The sequence below is a fragment of the Anastrepha ludens genome, chromosome 4, assembly GCF_028408465.1.
Source record: "Anastrepha ludens isolate Willacy chromosome 4, idAnaLude1.1, whole genome shotgun sequence".
NCBI lineage: Eukaryota > Metazoa > Arthropoda > Insecta > Diptera > Tephritidae > Anastrepha > Anastrepha ludens.
This window is the reverse complement of record NC_071500.1, coordinates 61,055,351-61,077,315: the sequence shown is the minus strand read 5'-3', so window position 1 is coordinate 61,077,315 and position 21,965 is coordinate 61,055,351. Positions and strand designations below refer to the sequence as shown.

Sequence of the window (21,965 nt, the reverse complement as noted above, 5' to 3'; positions counted from 1 at the left end):
TTTTAGGGAGTTGAGAGTTAGAAAATCACCTTACACCTTACTTCTGCATAAAGTTTTTTTTACTCGGGGCGAAAGACGTAGATATCCAACCCCAGAAGGCTGATTATATCTTAAAATTAGTGCTAGAGATGAAGAATGAATAGAAATATTGGTTTCTTAAAAGTTGATTACAAATCTCTGCGTCCTTTTCTATAATATTATCATTCTTACTCTTCGTCTATTTCGTAATATCAGAAAAGAGATTTGGCGGCATTGAAAAGTTAGTTGTACCAGTTTTATGATGTATAACGATTCTCGCTAGCAGCAAAATTTTTACATTAAAATTTTTCGTTCAGTGTATACAGAAGGGGCGAATCAAATATAAAAGGATGTTGTAGCATACGTATAATTTAGCATTAAGTATGTATTACTTTTGTAGCAATGGCAACACTGTAAATAGAGATAAGCATTACATTCTACACGATGTTATGTAATCCACAAAAGCTGTAAGCAAAAGCTCTGTAGGCAAAAGCTCTATGCCCGAAGGTATAAAACAGCGCTCTCGTGTGATCGTCGTCCACTTTGCGAAATACGTCCACTCGAGAGGTAAGTCAACTAACAACGGTATAGTAGAACAGTTTTCGCTGGTCGCTATTACTGTTGTTGGTAATATTTAATATATATATACTGTGTTGTTGACAGTGTAATAGATTGGTGATGAGCTGGTCGTTACTACTGGTAACATATATGCATATGTATATATATACAAACAATAATATTAATTGCAGGACTATGTATGTAATTGACAGTATAGTAGAACAGCTTTCGCTGGTCGCTATTACTGCTAACACATACATATACTTATATATATATATATAACATATCACGCTATTTTCTTTAAGGTTTCTTTTAGTGTACTTAAGAGTTTTGTACCCACGTACCCCCCTTTATAATGTTCAAAAATTTGTATATAGGTATATCGGGTGATTTTTAAAAGCTTAAAATTTTGAAATCATAATACAAAATAGAAATATTGTTGTAATGAATTTTTTTATTATAATCTGGTGAATAATTTCTTGGCATTATTGTATGAATATGATATCCGGCCGCGGCTACGCGTTACATTGTTCACTTGATTAGCCCTTTTTTCGACTGCTTTTTCTAATAAACCTGAATAATAAATCAGCAAAAATGCGACGAAAACGAGGATCATTTAGCTTCAATTCTTGCACGAGCTGTGGTTTATAGGTACGTCAGCCAAGATTCTTGCGCAAAAATTTCTACGTAGTCGAAAAACAAAAGTCAACATGTTGAGAACAGCGACGAATGGACATTTCGGCGTCTTTTTCAATACTTCGCTCTATGAATTTCGCCAACAAATTCCTATTTTTCACAGTAAAGTTCTATAACCTGGAAGCGCTTTTATGAATTTCAACGAGTCATGATGATTTGACAAGCTTTACTAAATATAAATGTCAACACAGTTTGCCATTATCAGCTGTCAATCGATATCGATAGTTTTCATGCAGATAAATAGACACCCGATATGTATATGTTTAGAAAGCCGTAAGGAAGTAAAGAACAACGAGACAAAGCACTTTATGAGGTAGAAAAGAATTCTAGAAAATAATTCCATGTAGAAGAGAATTCCACTAAAATTTAGTTTTATTGGCTTGGCAACTAAGTTTTTGCGGATCGTAAGCTCATAAAACGTTATGTGCTGCTTATGGTGACGAAACCCTAAAAGAACCGCAGTGTCAAAATTGGTTTGCCAAATTTCGTTCGGGTGATTTTTCACTCAAAGATGAAAAACGCTCTGGTCGTCCAGTTGAAGTTGATGACGCCCCAATCAAAGCAATAATCGATTCGGATCGTCACATTAGAACACGTGAAAAATCAGTTAAAACCACTCGATTGCATTGGATCCTCACCAACTGAAGGAAACGCATTTAACGCAACGCATTAACAGCTGCGATTTGCTAAAGAAACGTAATGAAAATTATCCAAATGACCACGCAACCTAACGATCAATTCTGATGTCTACATTGAACAAGTAACGAAATTAAAAAATGCAGTTGAAGAAAAGCGCCCCCAATCGACAAATCTGAAAGGTATTGTAGTCCATCATGACAATGCAAGGTTGGCTACACATATTTTGGCCACTGGCAAAAATTATTGGAGCTTGGTTGGGATGTTTTGCCAAATCCACCATATAGTCCTGGCCTTGCACCAGCTGATTCCTTTTTGTTTCGATCTTTACAAAACTCTTTGAATGGTAAAAATTTCAATAATGATAATGATTTGAAATCGTACGTGATTCACTTTTTTTGCTAATAAAAACCAAAATTTTTATGAACGTGGGATTATAATGCTGCCTACAGATGCCAAAGGTCATTGATCAAAATGGGCAATACACTACAGAATACAGTTTTTTAGTTCCATGAAAAAATGGTCTTTGAGTTTCTAAAGAAAATCCGCAATTACTTAGTTGCAAATCCAATATAACGGGTGGTTCAGTTTTAAGGGCCGGTGTAGATTTTGAATAAAATACAATTTTTTTAAGAAATTGTTGTCATTTCTCTTTATTATGATAATACTGGTACGGCTCAATTACGTATGGAATAAAATATCGACCAAATGGCCGCCGCGGCCTCGGCGGCACACCTCCATCCGATGGCCCAAATTTTCGATGACGCTGAGGCATAATTGAGGTTCTATGCCGTTAATGTGCCGAATTATCTCATCCTTTAGCTCTTGAATTATTGCTGGCTTATCGGCGTACACCTTTTCTTTCAAATAACCCCGAAGAAAGAAGTCCAACGGTGTCGTTGACGTTTAGGTGTGGTTCCCATTCAACATAGGCTCTTGAAATTTAACCACGCTTTATATTTAATTGGCGCGTACACCCTCTTTTGAGTGTTTGGCCGAGCTCCTCCTCCTATTTGTGGCGTGCGTCTTGATGTTGTTCCACAAATGGAGGGACCTACAGTTTCAAGCCAACTCCGAGTGGTAGATATTTGTTTGAGGAGCTTTTTCATGGCAGAAATACACTCGAAAGTTTGCCATTGCCTGCCGAGGGGCGACCGTTATTAGAAAAAACCTTTTCTTTCACCGAAACTCGAACCTACCTACCTACGTACGTAGTAGTTACTCACCAACCCTTTCGGCTGTGGCTAAAATTTAATTACTTATTCATTAAGAATACCTTAACAATCGTAGTCATTATTTTTCTGAATTACATATACTTAAATAATTCAATTCCGTTTATGTTGCAAATGCATTGCTAAAACTTTGTAGTTTACCTAAGTAGTGAAACCATTTCGTTTCTCCTCGCCGGTTTTAAATCATTTAAGTTTCTTCTTTGTTTTTTTTCTTTTGAAAATTTGTCGGCGCATCAGAACGTCTTGTGCGCCTGAAATTATGCATGTCGATTTTCTGAATAATTTTCACATTTATGTTAAAGTCATTAGGAGAAACAAAATTGTTACATCAAACCGTTATAGCTGGCACACTTCAGATGACACTGCGTGTCGCTGCTGCGCCAATGGCGGCATCAATAGCGCACCAACGATGTGTTCTTCTCACGCCATAAACCAAGCGCTTGAGCACATTTTGACTCAATAACTTCAGCGACAAAAATACATTTTGCGCTTGCCAACACTTTCGTTCTGGTCTTGATGACTCACCACACATACGCGTGCTAACGCAGTCATTTTCCTTGCCGTACTCGTTAACTTTTGCTACTGAAGAAAGCGCGTGCTCCTTTCGATAAAATTCTTCCCATCTCAATTCCCTTGCACTCGTGCATACATACATACATATGTTTGTTGCCGTTGTAATGTTCAAGTGCAATACTTTGCTGCAGCAGCGGGAGCATATCTTCAAATTGTATGTCACTGCCGTCAGCAAAGTGACACGCCCCACACATTGACTTCCATAAGCAGATATGTACGTATGTATGTGCAAGTATAAGTACATTTGCGTATGTGGTTGTGCAAATATTCACTTGCTTATGTACCAACACCCACAAACATGCGAACAGCCAGAAAACAACTTTTGTGTAGTGTAGTTGTTACAGCTACAGTGTCATTTGTCATTTGTCGCCTGTCACTTGTGTCGTTGTCGTTGCCTTCGTCACGTTGTTGGCATCATGTGAGCCAAGTGTGGCAAAGTGCAACTATTATTTTTGCCACGCATGTTTATTGCTGTTTTCACTTGTTTTGTCAACAACAACAACAGCTACAGCAAACTAAAGAAGTGGAAAGTTTTTGTTTGTTTCTTCGCTTCGTCCTCAAAAATTTATATTTTTAGTCAAGTTTACTCTTGGCATCATTACACGAGCACATTGCTATATATATCAGCACGTTTCTGCAGTCATTAAAATATTTCTATACAGACTTTTAAAAATAATATAAAATATTTAAAGAGATAATCGTGTGGACCAAAAGCAGCAAACAACTCTTGGTAACTATGAGTTCACAAGCTAGCCGTTGAACCAGTGTAACAGGCGCTGCTTACCTAAACTTTCTGATCTTTTAAATGACATTCTTTTGGACCAAAGGCAACAAATCTGGTGCCAGCTTAGCGACTGCCGGTAGCGGGAATTTACACCGAACTTTTCCACGCAGATGGTTAGAACGCATCTGTGTTATGAATTGCAAGATCGCTTGATTCAAACCCTCCAGAGTAATTTTTTTCCTTGTTTTATATATTAGGTGCGCAACTAAGTTCCCGCTGTTTGTCAATAGATGTCACCAGCAGTGCGTGCTAGTCGATTCTAACATAACCTAAACGTCATAAACCAAGCTTAGACATATGGTAAACAAACTGCTTCGACACATTAGTGATTTTGTTTTGGTATAATATACTTTTGGTTTTGTGAAAATATCTGATTTTGTGCCGAATAATCGTCATTTGCGGGAAGTGTTGATTTTCCTCTTTCATTCGAAAAAAAAAACGGCGGCTGAAGCGCACCGAGAGCTACAAAAAGTTTATGGAGATGCTGCTTTAAGTGAAACAACGTGCCGAGATTGGTTCCGTTGCTTCAAAAACGATGATTTTAATGTTGACGACTATCCGCGTGAAGGAAGGCCAAAAACCCTTGAAGACGCGGAATTGCAGGCATTACTCAATGAGGATCCATGTCAAACGCAAGAAGAGCTTGCTTCAGTATTAGGAGTTACCCGCCAATCCATTTCCAAGCCATTGCATGCTTTAGGAATGATTCAGAAACCGGGGACTTGGGTTCCTTATGGGTTAAAACCAAGGGATGTTGAGCATCGTTTTTTTGCCTGCGAACAACTGCTTCAGCGGCAAAAAAGGAAGGATGAAAAATGGATTCATTACAGCAATCCAAAGATAGCAAAGAAAGTCATGGGGACTGCCTGTTCATGCTTCTACGTCGTCGCCTCGTCCGAATATTCACGCTGCGAAGGTTATGCTATGTTTTTGGTGGGACCAAGTGGCTGTTATTTATTATGAATTGTTAAAACCAAGCGAAACCATCACTGGGGATCGATATTGACTTCAATTGATGCGATTGAGCCGAGCACTGCGCGAGAAGTGGCCGCAATACGCGGAGAGGCATGAACAATTGATTCTACAGGATGACAATACTCGGCCTCACATCGCCAAACCCGTTAAAACCTACCTGGAAACAGTGGAATTGAAAATTCTACCTCACCGCCTGTTCCGATCGATGCCACATGGTCTAGCTGACCAGCAGTTCCATTCATATGAAGACATCAAAAAATGGCTTGATCCGTGGATAGCCTCAAAAGATGAACAGTTCTACCGCGACGGTATACGAGATCGACCAGAAAGATGGAAAAACGTAGTAGCCAGCGATGGGCAGTACTTTCAGTGATTCACTTGTAACCATTTTTTCAGAATAAAGTTGTATTTTCATAAAAAAAAGTAGTCGTAAAAAGCTGCAGCTGTGATTTTATCGAAAATACTGATAAATCAGAGCCAGCTAGAAAGAGTTCGAGCTGATATAACAGCAAAAACAAGTTGGAATATCTTTTAGACGAAAACGCTACGCCGGTTTGGAAATAGAAGAGGGGTGGTTAACGTATGTAAATTATTTTTCCTTTTGCTTTACTTGTTTACTTTGTTTCATTACATGTGCATAATACATAAAGAGGTGCATGCAAGTACAGGGTCCGGCACTCGGAGTGTAATCAATTTAAAAGGCCATAAATTTAGTTTGAAAATTATTTTTATTCAGTTCAAAGTAAGAAATGTGTGCAACTAATACAAAATTAAGAAACATTTTACTTTTCCTCGATATGGCCACCTTTTGTCTTGAGCATGGCCTCGAGACGGTCCAGAAACGAATCGCAGGCTGTCCGAATGTGACTTGCAGGTATTTTGGCTCAATTGTGGACAATGGAATTCTGATCCGAGCCGATGTTGGTTAGTTAGTAACTTAAATCAATCAACTTAGTTATGTAACTTAAATCAATGGCCGCAGTAGCCGGATGGGTTGGTGCGTGACTACCATTCGGAATTCACAGAGAGAACGTTGGTTCGAATCTCGGTGAAAACATCAAAATTAAGAAAAACATTTTTCTGATAGTGGTCGCCCCTCGACAGGCAATGATGGCAAACCTCCGAGTGTATTTCTGCCATGAAAAAGTTTCTCATAAAAACTGTAGGTCCCCCCATTTGTGGAACAACATCAACACGCACACCACAAATAGGAGGAGGAGCTCGGCCAAACACCCAAAAAGGGTGTAAGCGCCAATTATATATATATATATATCAGTTGCATTTTAATAATCTTCTTTTTCGTACTCTCTTCAAAATGGGATCCAATACTGGAGTTCAAATTTTCGCTCTCGAGCAAACTTCCAATCCTTTATTTCCTAAATATTTATTGTTGAAGTCTTACGGTAGTCTGGCTATGCTTATTCACCATATCCTCCGGACGGCTGTTATGTCAGCAACAGATAATCTAAAGCCATCAATCAATTATTGTAAACGTATTTATGCACCTGATTGCTTAATAACATGCAGCATAAAATCCTTTGCTAGCAGGTATCTAATGCCAATAAATTTCTAACTCATAAACACTTGATGGCAAAATAAGGCACAGAATCCATAAAAGTCTATGCACTTAAACAGCATTTCAATTGAGTTTCTTTATGTGTGTGTATGTTTAAACGGTACAATAGATGTTTATCATTTACTGAAGTAAACAGTGACATTGAAGCGCTAGTAATACAAAAATACAAACCATTTGTAGTAACTGTGAAATGTGGAGCTTTGAAGGGTACTTTAGTGAATATCACACAATCAGTATTTTATACCCAAAGCATTGAGAAAATGGCAAAACACTTTCAATGTTCATTTTACTTTTATTTACTTGTTGTGAAGGAGATTTCCAGATATTGTTTGTGCACTAATGCATTGTGCATCTTGAATGTAATCTGAGTGAATTATTTTTTGATTTTGTGGCGGCGGCTATGATCTTTGCAGATATTTTTTCAAAGCAAATTCTTCTGAATGTATTTTTTTGTTGTCTTACACCTCCGCGTGCGCAATTTCATACGCTTGATTTCCAGACTGAAATGATTGAAAGGATTTTTATCGCTTATGCGACCAAGTTGCGTAATTTCGTAGGATGCTTTTCAGTTATCATTTTGAGCATAAATGCGCAGTGAATACCTGTTATTTTCCCCGAAACAGGTATAAATATTTTGACAAAATTTTGTATTATTTGCCAGCTTCGTAATATAATTTGCCAGCTTCGTTAAATTATTTTATATATATTTTATGATTTTGGTTTTATTATAAATCATGATCAGAAAGAATAAGGATCGGATGGGAATGAGCGTTTTATTCGTATTGTGGTGGATAACTTTGTCGCACCTTTCTTTTCCTTCAGGGCTGGAGTCAAACTCTTCAAACTAAATTCGTTACTGGTTTTTGGTAGGCTATTATGGCCGCAAATAAACAAGAAAAAGACAAAGGAATTGTTTAGCCTCTGAAGAGATGATATCTTGAAGGTCGTGGCTTGTATAACCGGTCATTCGCTATTTGGCAGGCATTTCTCGAGATTAGGAGTTTTTCCCATGAATATTGCAGAAGTTGTAGAGATGAGGAAGAGAAAAAAATAGCTGAGCACTTCCTTTGCAATTGTCCTGCCCTAGCTAAAATCAGAGCAGTTCTTCTAGGTAAATACTTTTTCAATTCTCTTACGGAGCTGTCTGGTGTTGGGAAAGGATCAATTCTACGCTTCATAAGAGCAACAAAATGGTTCCACGAAGGAAAGTAAATGAGTTTCCCGTTCAGCGCAATGGTACCACAACGGACCTATAAGGTGTAAGTGAGTTGGGCATACAAACCGACTACTACCCTAACCTTACCTAACCTAACCTTACCTACTGGCTTTTGTGATGATTTCACTCGGTCTCACTGTAGGTAAAAACATTCGACACAACTCAGCCGCAGTTCTCTTTGAATGTGATAGAGTAGGATTGAATATTGTAGAAGCAGAAAAGAAAAACTTCTCGCAAATGAAGAAACTTCGGGGAAAAGGTGTCTGAGAGTCAATTTATGAAGAAACAGAAATTCACTCGTGTGCTATTGGGGTTATATTAACAAATTAAAAATGTCCAGTCGACCAGCGCTTACCACTGCAGCTATCAACCAAGCAACGGCGGATGCAAAATTATATGGTACATCTAACAATAAATTATTTAAAATCCTAAAATTAAATTATCCTACATGTCCAGCGTGAGCTCAGGTATATAACTCTTCTTATCACTGAATTTGATGAAATCAAAAATAATTTAAAGATAATACTTTGGAATGAAAAGGGTCTTGTTCAGCAGTTGGTAGGTAGGTAGGTTGGGTGGTTGTCGTACCGACACACTTAGACCTTTCGCAGGTCCATTGTGATACCACTTATCCTTACCCTACGTATACCTTTTCAAACCACCCGGTAGCTTTAATAAACGAGCAGAGCTTCGTTAGTTTTAGATGCGCTATGTCCGCTACATCGGTTAAAAATGATGTATCAAGAGTGCGCAGCCTGCTCATAGCTAAGGTTTCACACTCACATAAAAGGTGTCTGGATATTTCCTCTTCTTCTGTATTAAGACGGCTTCTACAGAAATCGAAGCATGGGAGTCCTAACCTTCTAGCGTGACTGCATATTAAACAATGACTAGTTAATACCCCTATCATTTTTATTATATAATAGCTTCTCTGTTAAATCTTAACAAGATTCTTGATCGACCACTGTTCCATTTCGGCCATGTCTGTCTGCTTAGTTCGCAAGTTATGAGGGTTTTCCGTCTCGTATTTACCTTTTTGATGGTTTCCCTGTCTATAAGTAATTTACAAGCGGCTATAGGCATGGGTATCAGCGTCCTATCCGGTTGGAGATCACGCGTTGTACCGGTTACTGGTAGTAAAGTATGGGTAACTGCCATTATATTGTGCCTTGGTTCGAAGTTTCGTACAAGAAACACCAAATAACAAAACAAGTTTTTTTTTAATAGCGGTCGCCCCTTAACAGGCAATGGAGCGTATTTTTGCCTTGAAAAGGCCCGTCATAAAAAACTATTTGCCGTTCGGAGGTGCCATAAAGCTATAGGTCGCAAGCACCAAACGAAGAGTGTAAGCGCCAATTATTATTACTAGTACGTTTTTGACGGCGGCCGCCGTAGCCGAATGGGTTGGTGCGTGATTACTATTCGGATTTCAGAGAGAGAACGAATCTCGGTGAAAGACCAAAATGCAGGAAAAGTTTAAGTCTAATAGCGGTCGCCCTTCGGCAGGCAATGGCAAACCTCCGAGTGTATTTCTGTCATGAAAAAGCTCCTCATAAAAACAACTGCCGTTCGGAGTTGGCTTGAAACTGTAGGTCCCCCCATTTGTGGAACAACATCAAGGCGCACACCACAAATAGGAGGAGGAACTTCGGCCAAACACACAAAAAGGGTGTACGCGCCAATTATATATACCTATATATTTGACTGGCAAACGTTATATTTATAAGCTAACTGAATACTTCACACAACCCAGTCAAAATACGACGGTAACCTAACACTTCACAAGCACAACCAAAAAGTCATTGAGGAAATACCAAAATACGCCTATTGACGTTCCCGTGGGAAACGCTTACTCAGCAAAATATCGGTTACGTCGCAAGCATACGGGCTTAACTTTTAGACTTAGAAATAAAATAATTTTTTAATTCAGTTGTAAAATATCAAGCAACCAATAAAGACCGGAAAGATCCGGAACCATTTTTTTGGTAAGCCCCGTAGCCGGGTAGTTTAACTTACACAAATTATTGCAAAAAATATTCAGCATCAGCCAGATATCTCATATTTTAGACTTAATATTTTCTTGTTTGTTTCCTAGCGTTCATCTGATTTCGATGAAATTTTGTCAACTTATTATTTTTATTTGGGGAAAAATATAGGCGGGTTAAAATTTCGATAGATGATGCATTAGTCGAATTGCTCGCAGCATATAAAGGTCTAGTGCCATGAAAAAAGAACAAAAATATTTCGTCCTGACAGGTGATTGGGACTCGGAGTTGGATGTACGCGATTGAATGGCAGAAGAGAGGACTTCCATATGCGCAAAGCTTTTGCTTTCCGAAAATTAGAACACAATTACAAATGTGGTGTTATATATCAGAAGTGGTCTGCCCTTCTTTCATGTGCCTGGCGATATTGGAAACAAATTTCTTATTAATTTGATTTGGCTGCCCTTCGGTCTTACAAGGAAAGTACTTTGGATCTTGCTTCAACTGGTGCAGTGGCTTCACTATTAGATAGTGAAAAAACAGCATATTTGACGTTGTTATTTTGTTATCTAGCGAACAACAAACAAACAACAAACTCTTCCTGTGATACCCACAGTATGCAAAGTTCGTATTAGTACACCCTCTTACAACGGTTTTGTTATTTGGCCTTATTTTGGTTAATTATCTATAAAATAAAGCGGTTTCAAGCATTTGTTTTAAAATTAATTTGAGAATATACGTGGTTTTTTTATTTATAAGGGGGTGTACTAATACGAATTTTGCATACTGTACATCAGCAACAGCTGATAAGTTAGAGCAGCGTATCTTGGAAGACATGTTCGAAAATTTACATTAAAAACGAATACGATTTGCACGAATAAGAAGGCATATAAGATTTGCTGTAGAGCATTGGTGAAGGTAAAGTGCCAGTTGTTGCCACTTAAACATATAGGTATTTCATGTCATTTGAACTTGTGTGTCATGGAGATATTCATCGCACAATTGACTGCGTCCCCTGTTTTCCTGCATGCCTGCTTTTTACGTGATTTTTCAATAAAGTAGTAGTTAGTTCGCCGTGGCCTAATGGGTTGATGCGTGACTGCCGTTCGAAAGTGCGCAGGTTCGAATCTCCATGTTTTTTCAAACAGCGGTCGCCCCTCGGCAGGCAGTGGCAAACCACCGAATGTATTTCTGCCATAAAAAACCATCTGCCGTTTGGAATCGGCTTAAAACTGTAAACCCCTCCATTTGTGGAACAACATCAAAACGCAGACCACCAAAGGAGAAACTCAACCAAACACCTAATAAAGGAGGGGAAATCTAATTTTGGCTTCTTTTGCGCTAAGGTGAAATCATTAAAATAAGTGCTGAATTAATCGCTTCCCCACAAGCAGGCTTTTCAGAGCTTGGTTTTGTAGCTTAACCTTTGGGAATCGGTCGGCTTTCATTTCGCTTTTCGTTTAAAGGAAAATCACATTATAAAATTTAATTTCAAACGATAGTTCCCCAATTACTTTATCTACGTGCCGCATATCAGCTCATTTCAAATATTAATGATCTCAGCAAAATACAGAATATTTGTTAAACTTTAAATAATATTTTGAGAACAAAAATAATTTTTTTGTTATAAAAATATCAAAGCTTTATAAAAAGAATTCCATAATATGGTATATATTTATATACACTAGTGTATGCAAGCACACATATAGGGTTTTTCAGTAAGAGCGCTTCAACTTTTGAACTTTTTTGAATAAAACACAAACGGTTTGACTTTTTTAACTAATTTCTTTTTTATTATCGAGTTTGAACATATACATTTAAGTATGAAATTCGATTTCTTTTGCATGACCACCGCGTTCCAGCAATTTCGCGTTCAATATTGGCTCTGAGCTCGCAAATCCGCGCCGGCTTGTTACTGTAGACCAATGACTTCACATAACCCCAAAACGGGACGGCTTGTTAAATGGACCGTAAAATGGCCGTAATGCTCTTAAAGTAGCAGCAACAGAACGATTATTTTCATAAAAAATTTGCACGATTTGCAATCGTTGCTCAAGTGTGTAGCGTTCCATGATGAAATGTATACTAATGAAGTTTACAAATGACAAGCGAAAAATAAAAAATATTGCGTCGTTCGCCCTCCCTATCGGAAAAAGGTTGAAGCGCACCTATTGAATAACCCTATATATGAGCATAACAATACTCACAATAATTTTATTCCCTATTTTAATATATTTCAAATATAATTTCACATCTTTCCAGATCGCACCGCTTTTATTCGCTATGAACTGTCTAAGGCTATGCAACGTTCTAATTTTACTGCTAACAATAGCACTGGCCGCGCAATCAATCCACGTTTCTTTCTGGATCCCAACATTTTACTGAGTCCCACCCAATTAGTGATATTCGAGGTAAGCTGGAATTTTTTGTGTCAATTTGTAAAAAAATGTTTGTGTGGCATTTTGTGCAAAGTTGTGGAATGGGAATTGCTGTAAGCAGTAAATTGCATAAGTAAATTTGCTTGCAATTCTCAAATCGAATTCACTTAGTGCAACTACATCTTCATCAGCATTTTCTAAAGTGAAATGCATTGACAAACGCTCTCGATTGCGTAAAATGCTTGCGTTACTCTCTGCCACTCAAAACAGCTAAGCATTAGGAGAATTGAGCATTGGAAGATTACGTAATTTATGGGGATTTGTCAATGCGCTGAGACTGATGCAAGTGCCTTACATTGTGCTGGGGACTAGTAATACCAGATTAAATTTATTTAAAATATGTTGGAAAAAGCACATTTTAGGGGAAGAGTATGAAATTTAATGTATGTATATTAGGGTGATCAGTTGCCCTCAACGTATAGCACATTTCTTTCCATTGTTGGGTTTACAGAGGAAAATAATGAAGCGGAATAATTAAATTATTTGGTCGCCACTATCAGGGGCGTTTAGCAGAGTTACCACTCACCCTTGACGCTCTTTTTCCAACAATAGCTGATTTGGATAGAGAATTTGATATGTCTGCCTTGAATTACAACGCAATGTTGGTCCAAGAAGCAACATGTACTTGGAGCAGGAGGTTCTCTTAATCCTTGAAAGTGGAACCTTGCATCTGCTTGATTTTGAATGAGTATTTTATAGGTAGAAGTATTTCCGATTGCCGCGAATTTTTTTCAGATAGTTGGTCTACCATTTTGACTCTGGCATCTTACACAGTTAAATCTACACCCTTTAATAATACAGGGTCAGTTTAGATAACATTTATAAATAGTTCTCGGTATACTTTATTTAAAACCAGAAAATGAGGTTTCTGAAAGGTTGGCAAACATGTACTAATTAATGATCTTAATCCACGAATCTATTCCAACCGCAATATGATTGCCAGAGAAGATAAGCCTTCAGATAAACCTTCATATACATCAAAGCATCCTGCTTTAGATTGGAGATTACCAAAGATAGAGTCGAAACTGTTAGTGAAGCACCGACCTGACGTGGCAAGGCTTCACGCGTACATACTGGGAGTTCGTCTATCGCAGTTATGCTAAAAAGCTGAGTGTAGCCTACAGAATAATAAAAAGTTTATAGAGAAGTCACTCAACAGAAGTTAGATGGGCAGTTCCTGTATAGAGTACCAGCATTAAAAAGAAAGTGGATACCACTCTGAGGGCGTTTAAGTACACTATTGGCAGGAAAGTTCCAAAACTCACACAATCTTCTGCATTTAATTATCTTGTTACTATGACATCGAAATGGCAATTCGTTGTCTAATGGGTTTATATTTTTGCCATGAAAAAACTGGTCATAAAAAAAAATCTGTCGTTCCGAGGCAGCATAAAGCTGTAGGTTCCTCCATTTGTGAGTCAATATCAAAACGCTCGCCAGGAAGAGCTCGGCCAAATAGAGCTACACGCCAATTACATATTTCATAGCAAATTTAAATTAAACAGCATGCAAGTGTTAACTGGCATTCATTTTACTCGTATGATATCATAATGGTTAATGGTAGTAAAGGGTTAAGGTATGTGCCTTTAGCACTGCGACCATATTGATCTATTGTGCACCCTACGCTGTCTATTGATTGTTAAGTATGCTTATGAATTGTACCAGCTCCGTCTTCGATGACAAGAAGAAAGAGAATTGGTGACAGAAGGACGCCTTGTTGTACATCACTTAGTGCGCGCAAAGGGTCCGGCAGTTTTCCTTTATGAAGGACGTAGCAACTTGCGTCACTGTAGCTCTCCCTTGCAAGTGCAACAATTAGTCAGGAATATCTCTTCTATGCAAAATTACTCAAAATATATTCTTCATTTTGAACTAAAAAAATGCGACGGGAGTAAATTTAAAAAAAAATGATCGATGCCACGCCTATTTTTGTGTAACCGCATTTATTTCCTTAATGGCTTATTAAAACTCGCCCAAACTTTATACACGTATTACCTCCATCTCATTTAGACTCGACATGGCATATATATGTTAAGGTTAGATTTTCGCCCATTAATCTCATTTTACTCGCATTGTCTGTGAATCTATTTAAATAGAAAAATGGACGGCCAGCCAAAATGAAATTTTATTTAAATGTGTTCAGGTTTATAAAGTTTCGACCGGACCAAATTTAGCTTATATTTTTGAGAAATAAATTTTTTACTTACTTTTTTTCTATGATTTTAAATTATTTCACAATTTATTCCAAATAACCGGATTTTAGTAATATTTTTTGCATAATTCAATAAAATTTTTTGTGGAAAATGGACCAAGTCGAAGTGGCGCAGTTTTTAATTAAGTATGATTTATACTCTGGTAGTGGATGCATTGGTGTCTCATTCAAACGTTGCTGTTTTTCCAACCCCATCACACAACTTTATACTCAGTTTGGGGAAAAAGAAATCCATTATTTCTCAGTAATTGGCTGTAGTGATCGATATCTCATAAAGAATCGATCAAACAATTTAAAGTTTATATTCTATGTCAAGATGACATTTCACACTAAAAAATCATTTGTCATTTGTTTTTTGTTCCATTCAGTTGTGAGTTACAAGGTGTTAACAATAGAAGCCAACGAAGAGAAAATTCGGTACGTTTAACAGTGTTTCTTTGACAGAGGCGAAAATGCGAGTTAGGCCGCTGAAATTGTGAATGATATTTATGGTGTCGATACTGTAGGAGTAATTAGCATGCCGGTCAACTGTTAGTAGTCATAGGAGTCAAAGATCGACCATAAAATAGTGGTTTAACCACTTGCGCAAAAATGTTACGCAAAAATAATGGATTTCTTTTTCCCTAAACTAATATTTAGTGACATTTTGCTCAATGTAGGGTTCTCTCCGAGATGAATCGTGTTGAAAGTACTTGTGTTTCTAAAGATCTCATAATTTGGAATAAGAGGACATTTTTTTGCTTTTATTTTGCTGAAAAACTTTTAAGTTTACATTTTTTGTTCATTGACTGAAACGATTTTTTTTATTTAAAAAATTTAAGGTATTTGTTTTATTAAAAACTCAGTTTTTAGTGGTATTTTAAACACGATCCAGCTCAACAACTATGTGTTGCTCCTTATTCATATTGACCATTACGGTATTGACAGTAATCCTCAGAAGAGAAGAAGAAGTAAGAAGAAATGGTGTTAAGGAGATATTGGTTTCACGCTCCATTACGCCTCATACTTACTTATTCTAGGTGAATAAAGGTCTGAAGAGTTAAGAGCCATAAGTTCGGTGTTATGTGGTCATGGAAATTTTTTAGCCAGTCATTCTTGTATCTTGACCGTTTTATGTGAAGCAGCAGATTCTCTCTGAAAGATGTATGGGCTATCAACGCATACATTATCAATTCAGAGTTTCACTACTGTCCCTAGAACCTCGGTAAGTGCAACAGAATTCACACGAAATCTTTGAGTAAAGAAGTGTGGTGGCATGTCATATCCTTTGTTGCTCACAGCACCTAAAATCATAATATCGGCTGGAAACTTCATGTGCATGACAACAGGAATCTCTGTAGGATTGGAACAAAGCTATATGTCATTCTGGTTATTTCTGCGCTTGGTGTTGCGTCCATTTTTTAGTCAGAAGAAAATCATATCTTCTGAGCCACTTTAGGGTATTTAATTTTGTTTAGAAGTCGTTTTGATCGGACAATGTGCCGTTGTCGTGTTTGCTTCGACATAAACAGTCTCCTGCGTATAACGTAGTATTTGTTCCGGAGATCTTCATGGACAACTCGACAGATAAGATCCTAAGAAATATTAAACTCCCTCCAAAGAGTCCTCATTGATTTTGAAGTGTCTTCGTCAATGATCGCTTGCGCTTATTGGATAAATTCTATAGATCGGAAAGTGCCAGAACTTTTCTCGTTTTTTTGTTTTTGATTTTTGAAACAGGGAGTCTGTCGCCGTCTGCTGCTTCCAATTCACGGCAAATTTTGTGAACGAATGAACGGCCGCACTTAAGAAAATTATAGATTTATAAATCGGCGTGATTTGTACAAATAGCAACGATAATTGTCCGATAGTCATTCATGTCTCATCTGAAAAAGAGCAAAAAGAAAATAAAAGTTTCGCGAAGCTATAGCCACATACATATAAGCATGTCTTCAAATACCGTATGTACCCTGTATGTAGTACTGACGATAAAATGAAACCAATTTGCTTGTCAATTTACGAAATTGACCATTATGCGCCCAAATGGATTGCCGAGAATGGCAAAAAAAAATTAATTTATGCAACACCTTTCGACTTCTTCATATACACCCACACACACGCACACGTACATGCCCACAGGCAATTTCTGTTTCCTTAAGTGTTGATTTTATTTACGAGCTTTCTAAAATACAATGTTTTTGACAAAACTTATCCTTGCCCACGCTCTGTGGGTGTATTGACATATTGGCATTGCGTGTACCCACATACATACTTACATACGTACACATGTTTAACATAGCTGGGTATATATTTTTTATGCCAAACATTCTTGTGGGCGTTGCGCCACACAACATACGGAATACTAAATAAACTAGACTTGACGCACAGCGCCTGGCACATGTCGCCAGCAGCAAGACGGTTAGCGTAAGGATACAATTTCTTTGAGTGACTTGCAATTCGTTTGAAGACACGTGCAGTTCGAAAAGGGCGCACGCTACAAAGCACAATTGACGCACAAAGTTATACAATTGGTGCGACAATGTCTCCAAAGGATCGCCCAAAGGTGTAGACGACAGGGATTGGCTAATACAATACTGAGCGCTGAGAGAGGTAGCGGGGCAAGAGTGGACACAAACAATAAGTAAAAACACACAAGTGAACAAGAACATTATAATCGTTGGACAGCGCGTGCCATACCAAGTGGTTTTGGGTGGGGTGATAAAAGGCTAGACACATAAAATATTGGACGGCATACGTGGTCAAGTGGAGTCGTCAAAAAGGCAACTAAAATGCCATAAAAACTGTACGCAAGTTTGCCAACTTGTTTGGGTTGAGTGTTCTTCTACCTTCTACTATTTCCACAACTTTCACACTTGAAAATAAATTTGAATATTTTAGATATGCCTTACAAAGCTCCCAAAGGCATCATCTACATGAAAACTTAAATGGCAAAAGGTAATTGCAAAAACACGAAGGGAATGACTTCCAAGCGTGCACTTGTGCAAAATGAGAGTATTTTGTATGACTTAATTTTACCTTTCTATGAAGTTAATATGAAGTGTAATTTTATTTTGTTTCCAACTAAAACATGCATTTGAAAAAGAAAAGCTTAAATCTCGAAGGAACGCGAAGGCCTCGAGGGAGCATCTGTACCAACCTTCAATGAATCTTAACAGTAACAGCAACCGCAGTCCCTGCGCCCATTATTTCAGGTATTGTAGCTAACAGTATCCGTTTTATTCTACCAGCAAGGAAAATGAGAGATAATAAAGTGCAGAGGAAAGAATCAGCAAGCAGAATGCGAATAATTCAGAGAGAGATACGCATCAGTTTATGTGAAATTTTTCATCAAATATTCGTAAATCAAATGGCCTTTGTATATAAGCGCACAAAAACAAATGATTAAAATAAAAAGTTGATAGTAAAGTTAGATGCAAACATAAAAGTAGAAATGAATTTAATTTAAAACACCTTTGGGATACAAACAAACACCTCTAAACAATGGAAAAATTAACGAGCACAAGAATTTGGTTCAGTTTTAAATTGGCAAAGGAAGATGTACAGGCACTCACACATTTACTGCATGGGGTAACATATACAATGTCTGTCAAAAAATAAAAAAAAAGCTATGTACAATGAGAGAATTATACTAACTCTTACTTTGGCAATGCTGGAGGATGGTTCCCTGTGTAGAAGTCCACGCAAGTGGGGAAAGTTACTGATCGCCATTCACTTGGGAATGGCCAGGACGATTCTTCTGCATATGGTTCAAGCAGCTCACAACGTCCGGGATTAGCCCACGTATCCTCTGGGTAGCTTCAGAACACCCGTTCGGGAGTGAGCTAACGTGAGAAGGCGAAACATTCCAGGATAGCTGGTTGTGCGTTGGGTTTGGGACCCGCCACTTAAAAATCTCCCCCCAATGAAAAGTTTGAAAAAGCCTTGGATGAGACCTCCCTATACTGATGACGACCCCTGCAAACGAAATAAGGAATACGATTTGAGGGCATGCACCTGGAATGTCCGGTCCCTTAATGGGGAAGGTGCCTCTGCCCGGCTGGTTGATGTCCTCGTGAGAGTAAAGGCTGACATCACTGCCATCCAAGAGATGCGAGGGACGGGGCAAGGTAAGAAAACCATAGGACCTTGCGACGTCTACTACAGCTGCCATGTAAAGGAGCGCAAATTCGGTGTCGGATTTGTTGTGGGAGAGAGACTTCGTCGCCAAGTACTGTCGTTCACTCCGGTGGACGAGCGTCTCGCAACAATCCGCATCAAAGCCCTGTTTTTTTAACATATCGCTAATTTTCGCCCACGCCCCGACGGAAGAGAAGGACGATGCGACCAAAGATTCTTTCCATGAGCGCCTGTAACGCTCCTATGAGCGCTGCCCCCGCCACGACATAAAAATCGTGCTTGGCGACTTCAACGCCAGGGTGGGCAAGGAGGGAATTTTTGGTCCCACAGTCGGAAAATTCAGCCTGCACAACGAAACATCCGGTAACGGACAGAGGCTGATCGACTTCGCCGGGGACCGAAACATGGTAGTCTGCAGCACCAGATTCCAGCATAAGAAGATTCACCAAGCCACCTGGCTGTCTCCTGATCGAAAAACACGAAACCAGATCGATCATGTTGTGATAGATGGAAGACACGCTTCTAGTGTATTAGATGTACGTACGATCCGAGCACCCAACATTGACTCGGTTCATTACCTTGTTGAAGCCAAACTACGCACACGCTTCCGTGCAGCAAAAAACGTGCATCTACCTACGCAAAGAATGTTCGACATCGAAAAGCACAACAATCACAACAGACAGCCAGAAGATTCGCCACTCGACTCTCACTCCTGCTCTCAGAGAGTACTGCCCAACAAACCGGCATCCACGAACAATGGAGCAACATTTCTCGTTCTCTACGTACCGCCACCGAAGAAGAAATCGGATTCTGGCGAGCCCGAAAAAACAATTGGTACGACGAGGAGTGTCATGCTGCCGCCGAAAGAAAAGATGCCGCCTATAGAGCCACGCTGCGATCGGGCGCAACGCGAGCCATGTGGGATCGCTACAGAGAGCTGAAAAAGGAAGAGAGACGTATTATCCGAAAGAAGAAACGAGAGGCCGAAATACGTGAGTGCGAAGAGCTTGAGATGCTGGCCAACAGGAACAACGCCCGAAAATTCTACCAGAAAGTTCGGCGGCTTACAGAAGGTTTTAAGACCGGGGCGTTTTCCTGTAAGAACAAAGACGGCGAACTGGTGATTAACGTACAGAGCAATCTTAAATTATGGAGGGAACACTTCTCGAACTTATTAAACAGTGACAGCTGCGCATGCCACCGAGAAAGTGAAGATCCCGATACCCCAATCGTTGACGACGGAATTGTCGTTCCGCTACCCGATCATGACGAGGTGAGAATAGCGATAACGCGGCTAAAGAACAACAAAGCCGCGGGCGCCGACGGACTGCCGGCTGAGCTATTCAAACATGGCGGCGAGGAGCTGGTAAGGTGCATGCATCAGCTCCTATGCAAAATATGGTCGGATGAAAGCATGCCTGCCGATTGGAATTTAAGTGTGCTCTGCCCAATCCATAAGAAGGGCGATCCTGCAATTTGTGCCAATTACCGCGGGATTAGCCTTCTAAATATTGGCTGTAAGGTTCTAGCGAGCGTATTGTGTGAAAGGCTGAAGCCCACCGTCAACCAACTGATTGGACCTTATCAGTGTGGCTTCAGACCTGGAAAGTCTACCTTCAACCAAATATTCTCAATACGCCAAATCTTGGAAAATACCCATGAAAGGAGAATCGAAACCCACCATCTTTTCGTCGACTTCAAAGCTGCATTCGACAGTACGGAAAGGAGTTACCTGTATGCCGCGATGTCTGAATTTGGTATCCCCGCAAAACTAATACGGCTATGTAAGATGGCGTTGCTCAACACCAGCAGCGCCGTCAGAATTGGGAAGGACCTCTCCGAGCCGTTTGATACCAAACGAGGTTTCAGACAGGGTGACTCGCTGTCGTGTGGCTTATTTAACCTGATGTTGGAGAGCATCGTACGAGCCGCAGAACTTAATCGCTCAGGCACAATTTTTTATAAGAGCATACAATTGCTGGCGTATGCCGATGATATTGACATCATCGGCCTTAACAACCGCGCTGTTAGTTCTGCCTTCTCCAAACTGGACAAAGAGGCAAAGCGAATGGGTCTGGTGGTGAACGAGGACAAAACGAAGTACCTCCTGTCTTCAAACAAACAGTCGGCGCACTCGCGTATCGGCACCCACGTCACTGTAGACAGTTATAATTTCGAGGTTGTAAAAGACTTCGTCTATTTAGGAACCAGCATTAACACCGATAACAATGTCAGCCTTGAAATCCAACATAGAATCTCTCTTGCCAACAAGTGCTACTTTGGACTAAGTAGGCAACTGAGGAGTAAAGTCCTCTCTCGACGAACAAAACTAACACTCTACAAGACTCTCATCATGCCCGTCCTAACGTATGGCGCAGAAGCTTGGACGATGACAACATCCGATGAAGCGACGCTTGGAGTGTTCGAGAGAAAGATTCTGCGCAAGATTTTTGGACCTTTGCACATTGGCAATGGCGAATATCGCAGACGATGGAACGATGAGCTGTATGAGCTTTACGACGACATAGACATAGCGCAGCGAATAAAGATCCAGCGGCTACGTTGGCTGGGTCATGTCGTCTGAATGGATACAAACGCTCCGGCTTTGAAAGTATTCGATGCGGTACCAGCTGGTGGTAGCAGAGGAAGAGGGCGGCCTCCTCTGCGTTGGAAAGATCAGGTGGAGAAGGACTTGGCTTCACTTGGTGTGTCCAACTGGCGCCGGTTAGCACGAGAAAGAAACGACTGGCGCGCTTTGCTAAACTCGGCCAAAATCGCGTAAGCGGTTATAGCGCCAATTAAGAAGAAGAAGAAGATATCTTTTTGTGTAATTCTTAATGGACGTCTTTGCGATTTGTAACAAGCCTTTCAGCCTTTTGTCAGCAATATTCTTCAAGGACGAAAAATATGTTGATTCTACGCACATTTGTGGAGTCTTACAAAGCGCAGG

At 39.4% G+C, this 21,965-nt stretch overlaps 1 protein-coding gene across 2 annotated transcripts in view; it reads left to right on the top strand.

The window, feature by feature from the left end:
- The window catches only part of LOC128862589 (uncharacterized), a 109,716-nt gene that overhangs the window by 18,896 nt on the left and 68,855 nt on the right, over window positions 1-21,965 (top strand). For both annotated transcript variants that reach the window (XM_054101312.1, XM_054101313.1), the window contains exon 3: window positions 12,512-12,660. In XM_054101312.1, coding sequence (XP_053957287.1) covers window positions 12,512-12,660 — 149 coding nt within the window. The remainder of the gene's footprint in view (window positions 1-12,511; window positions 12,661-21,965) is intronic.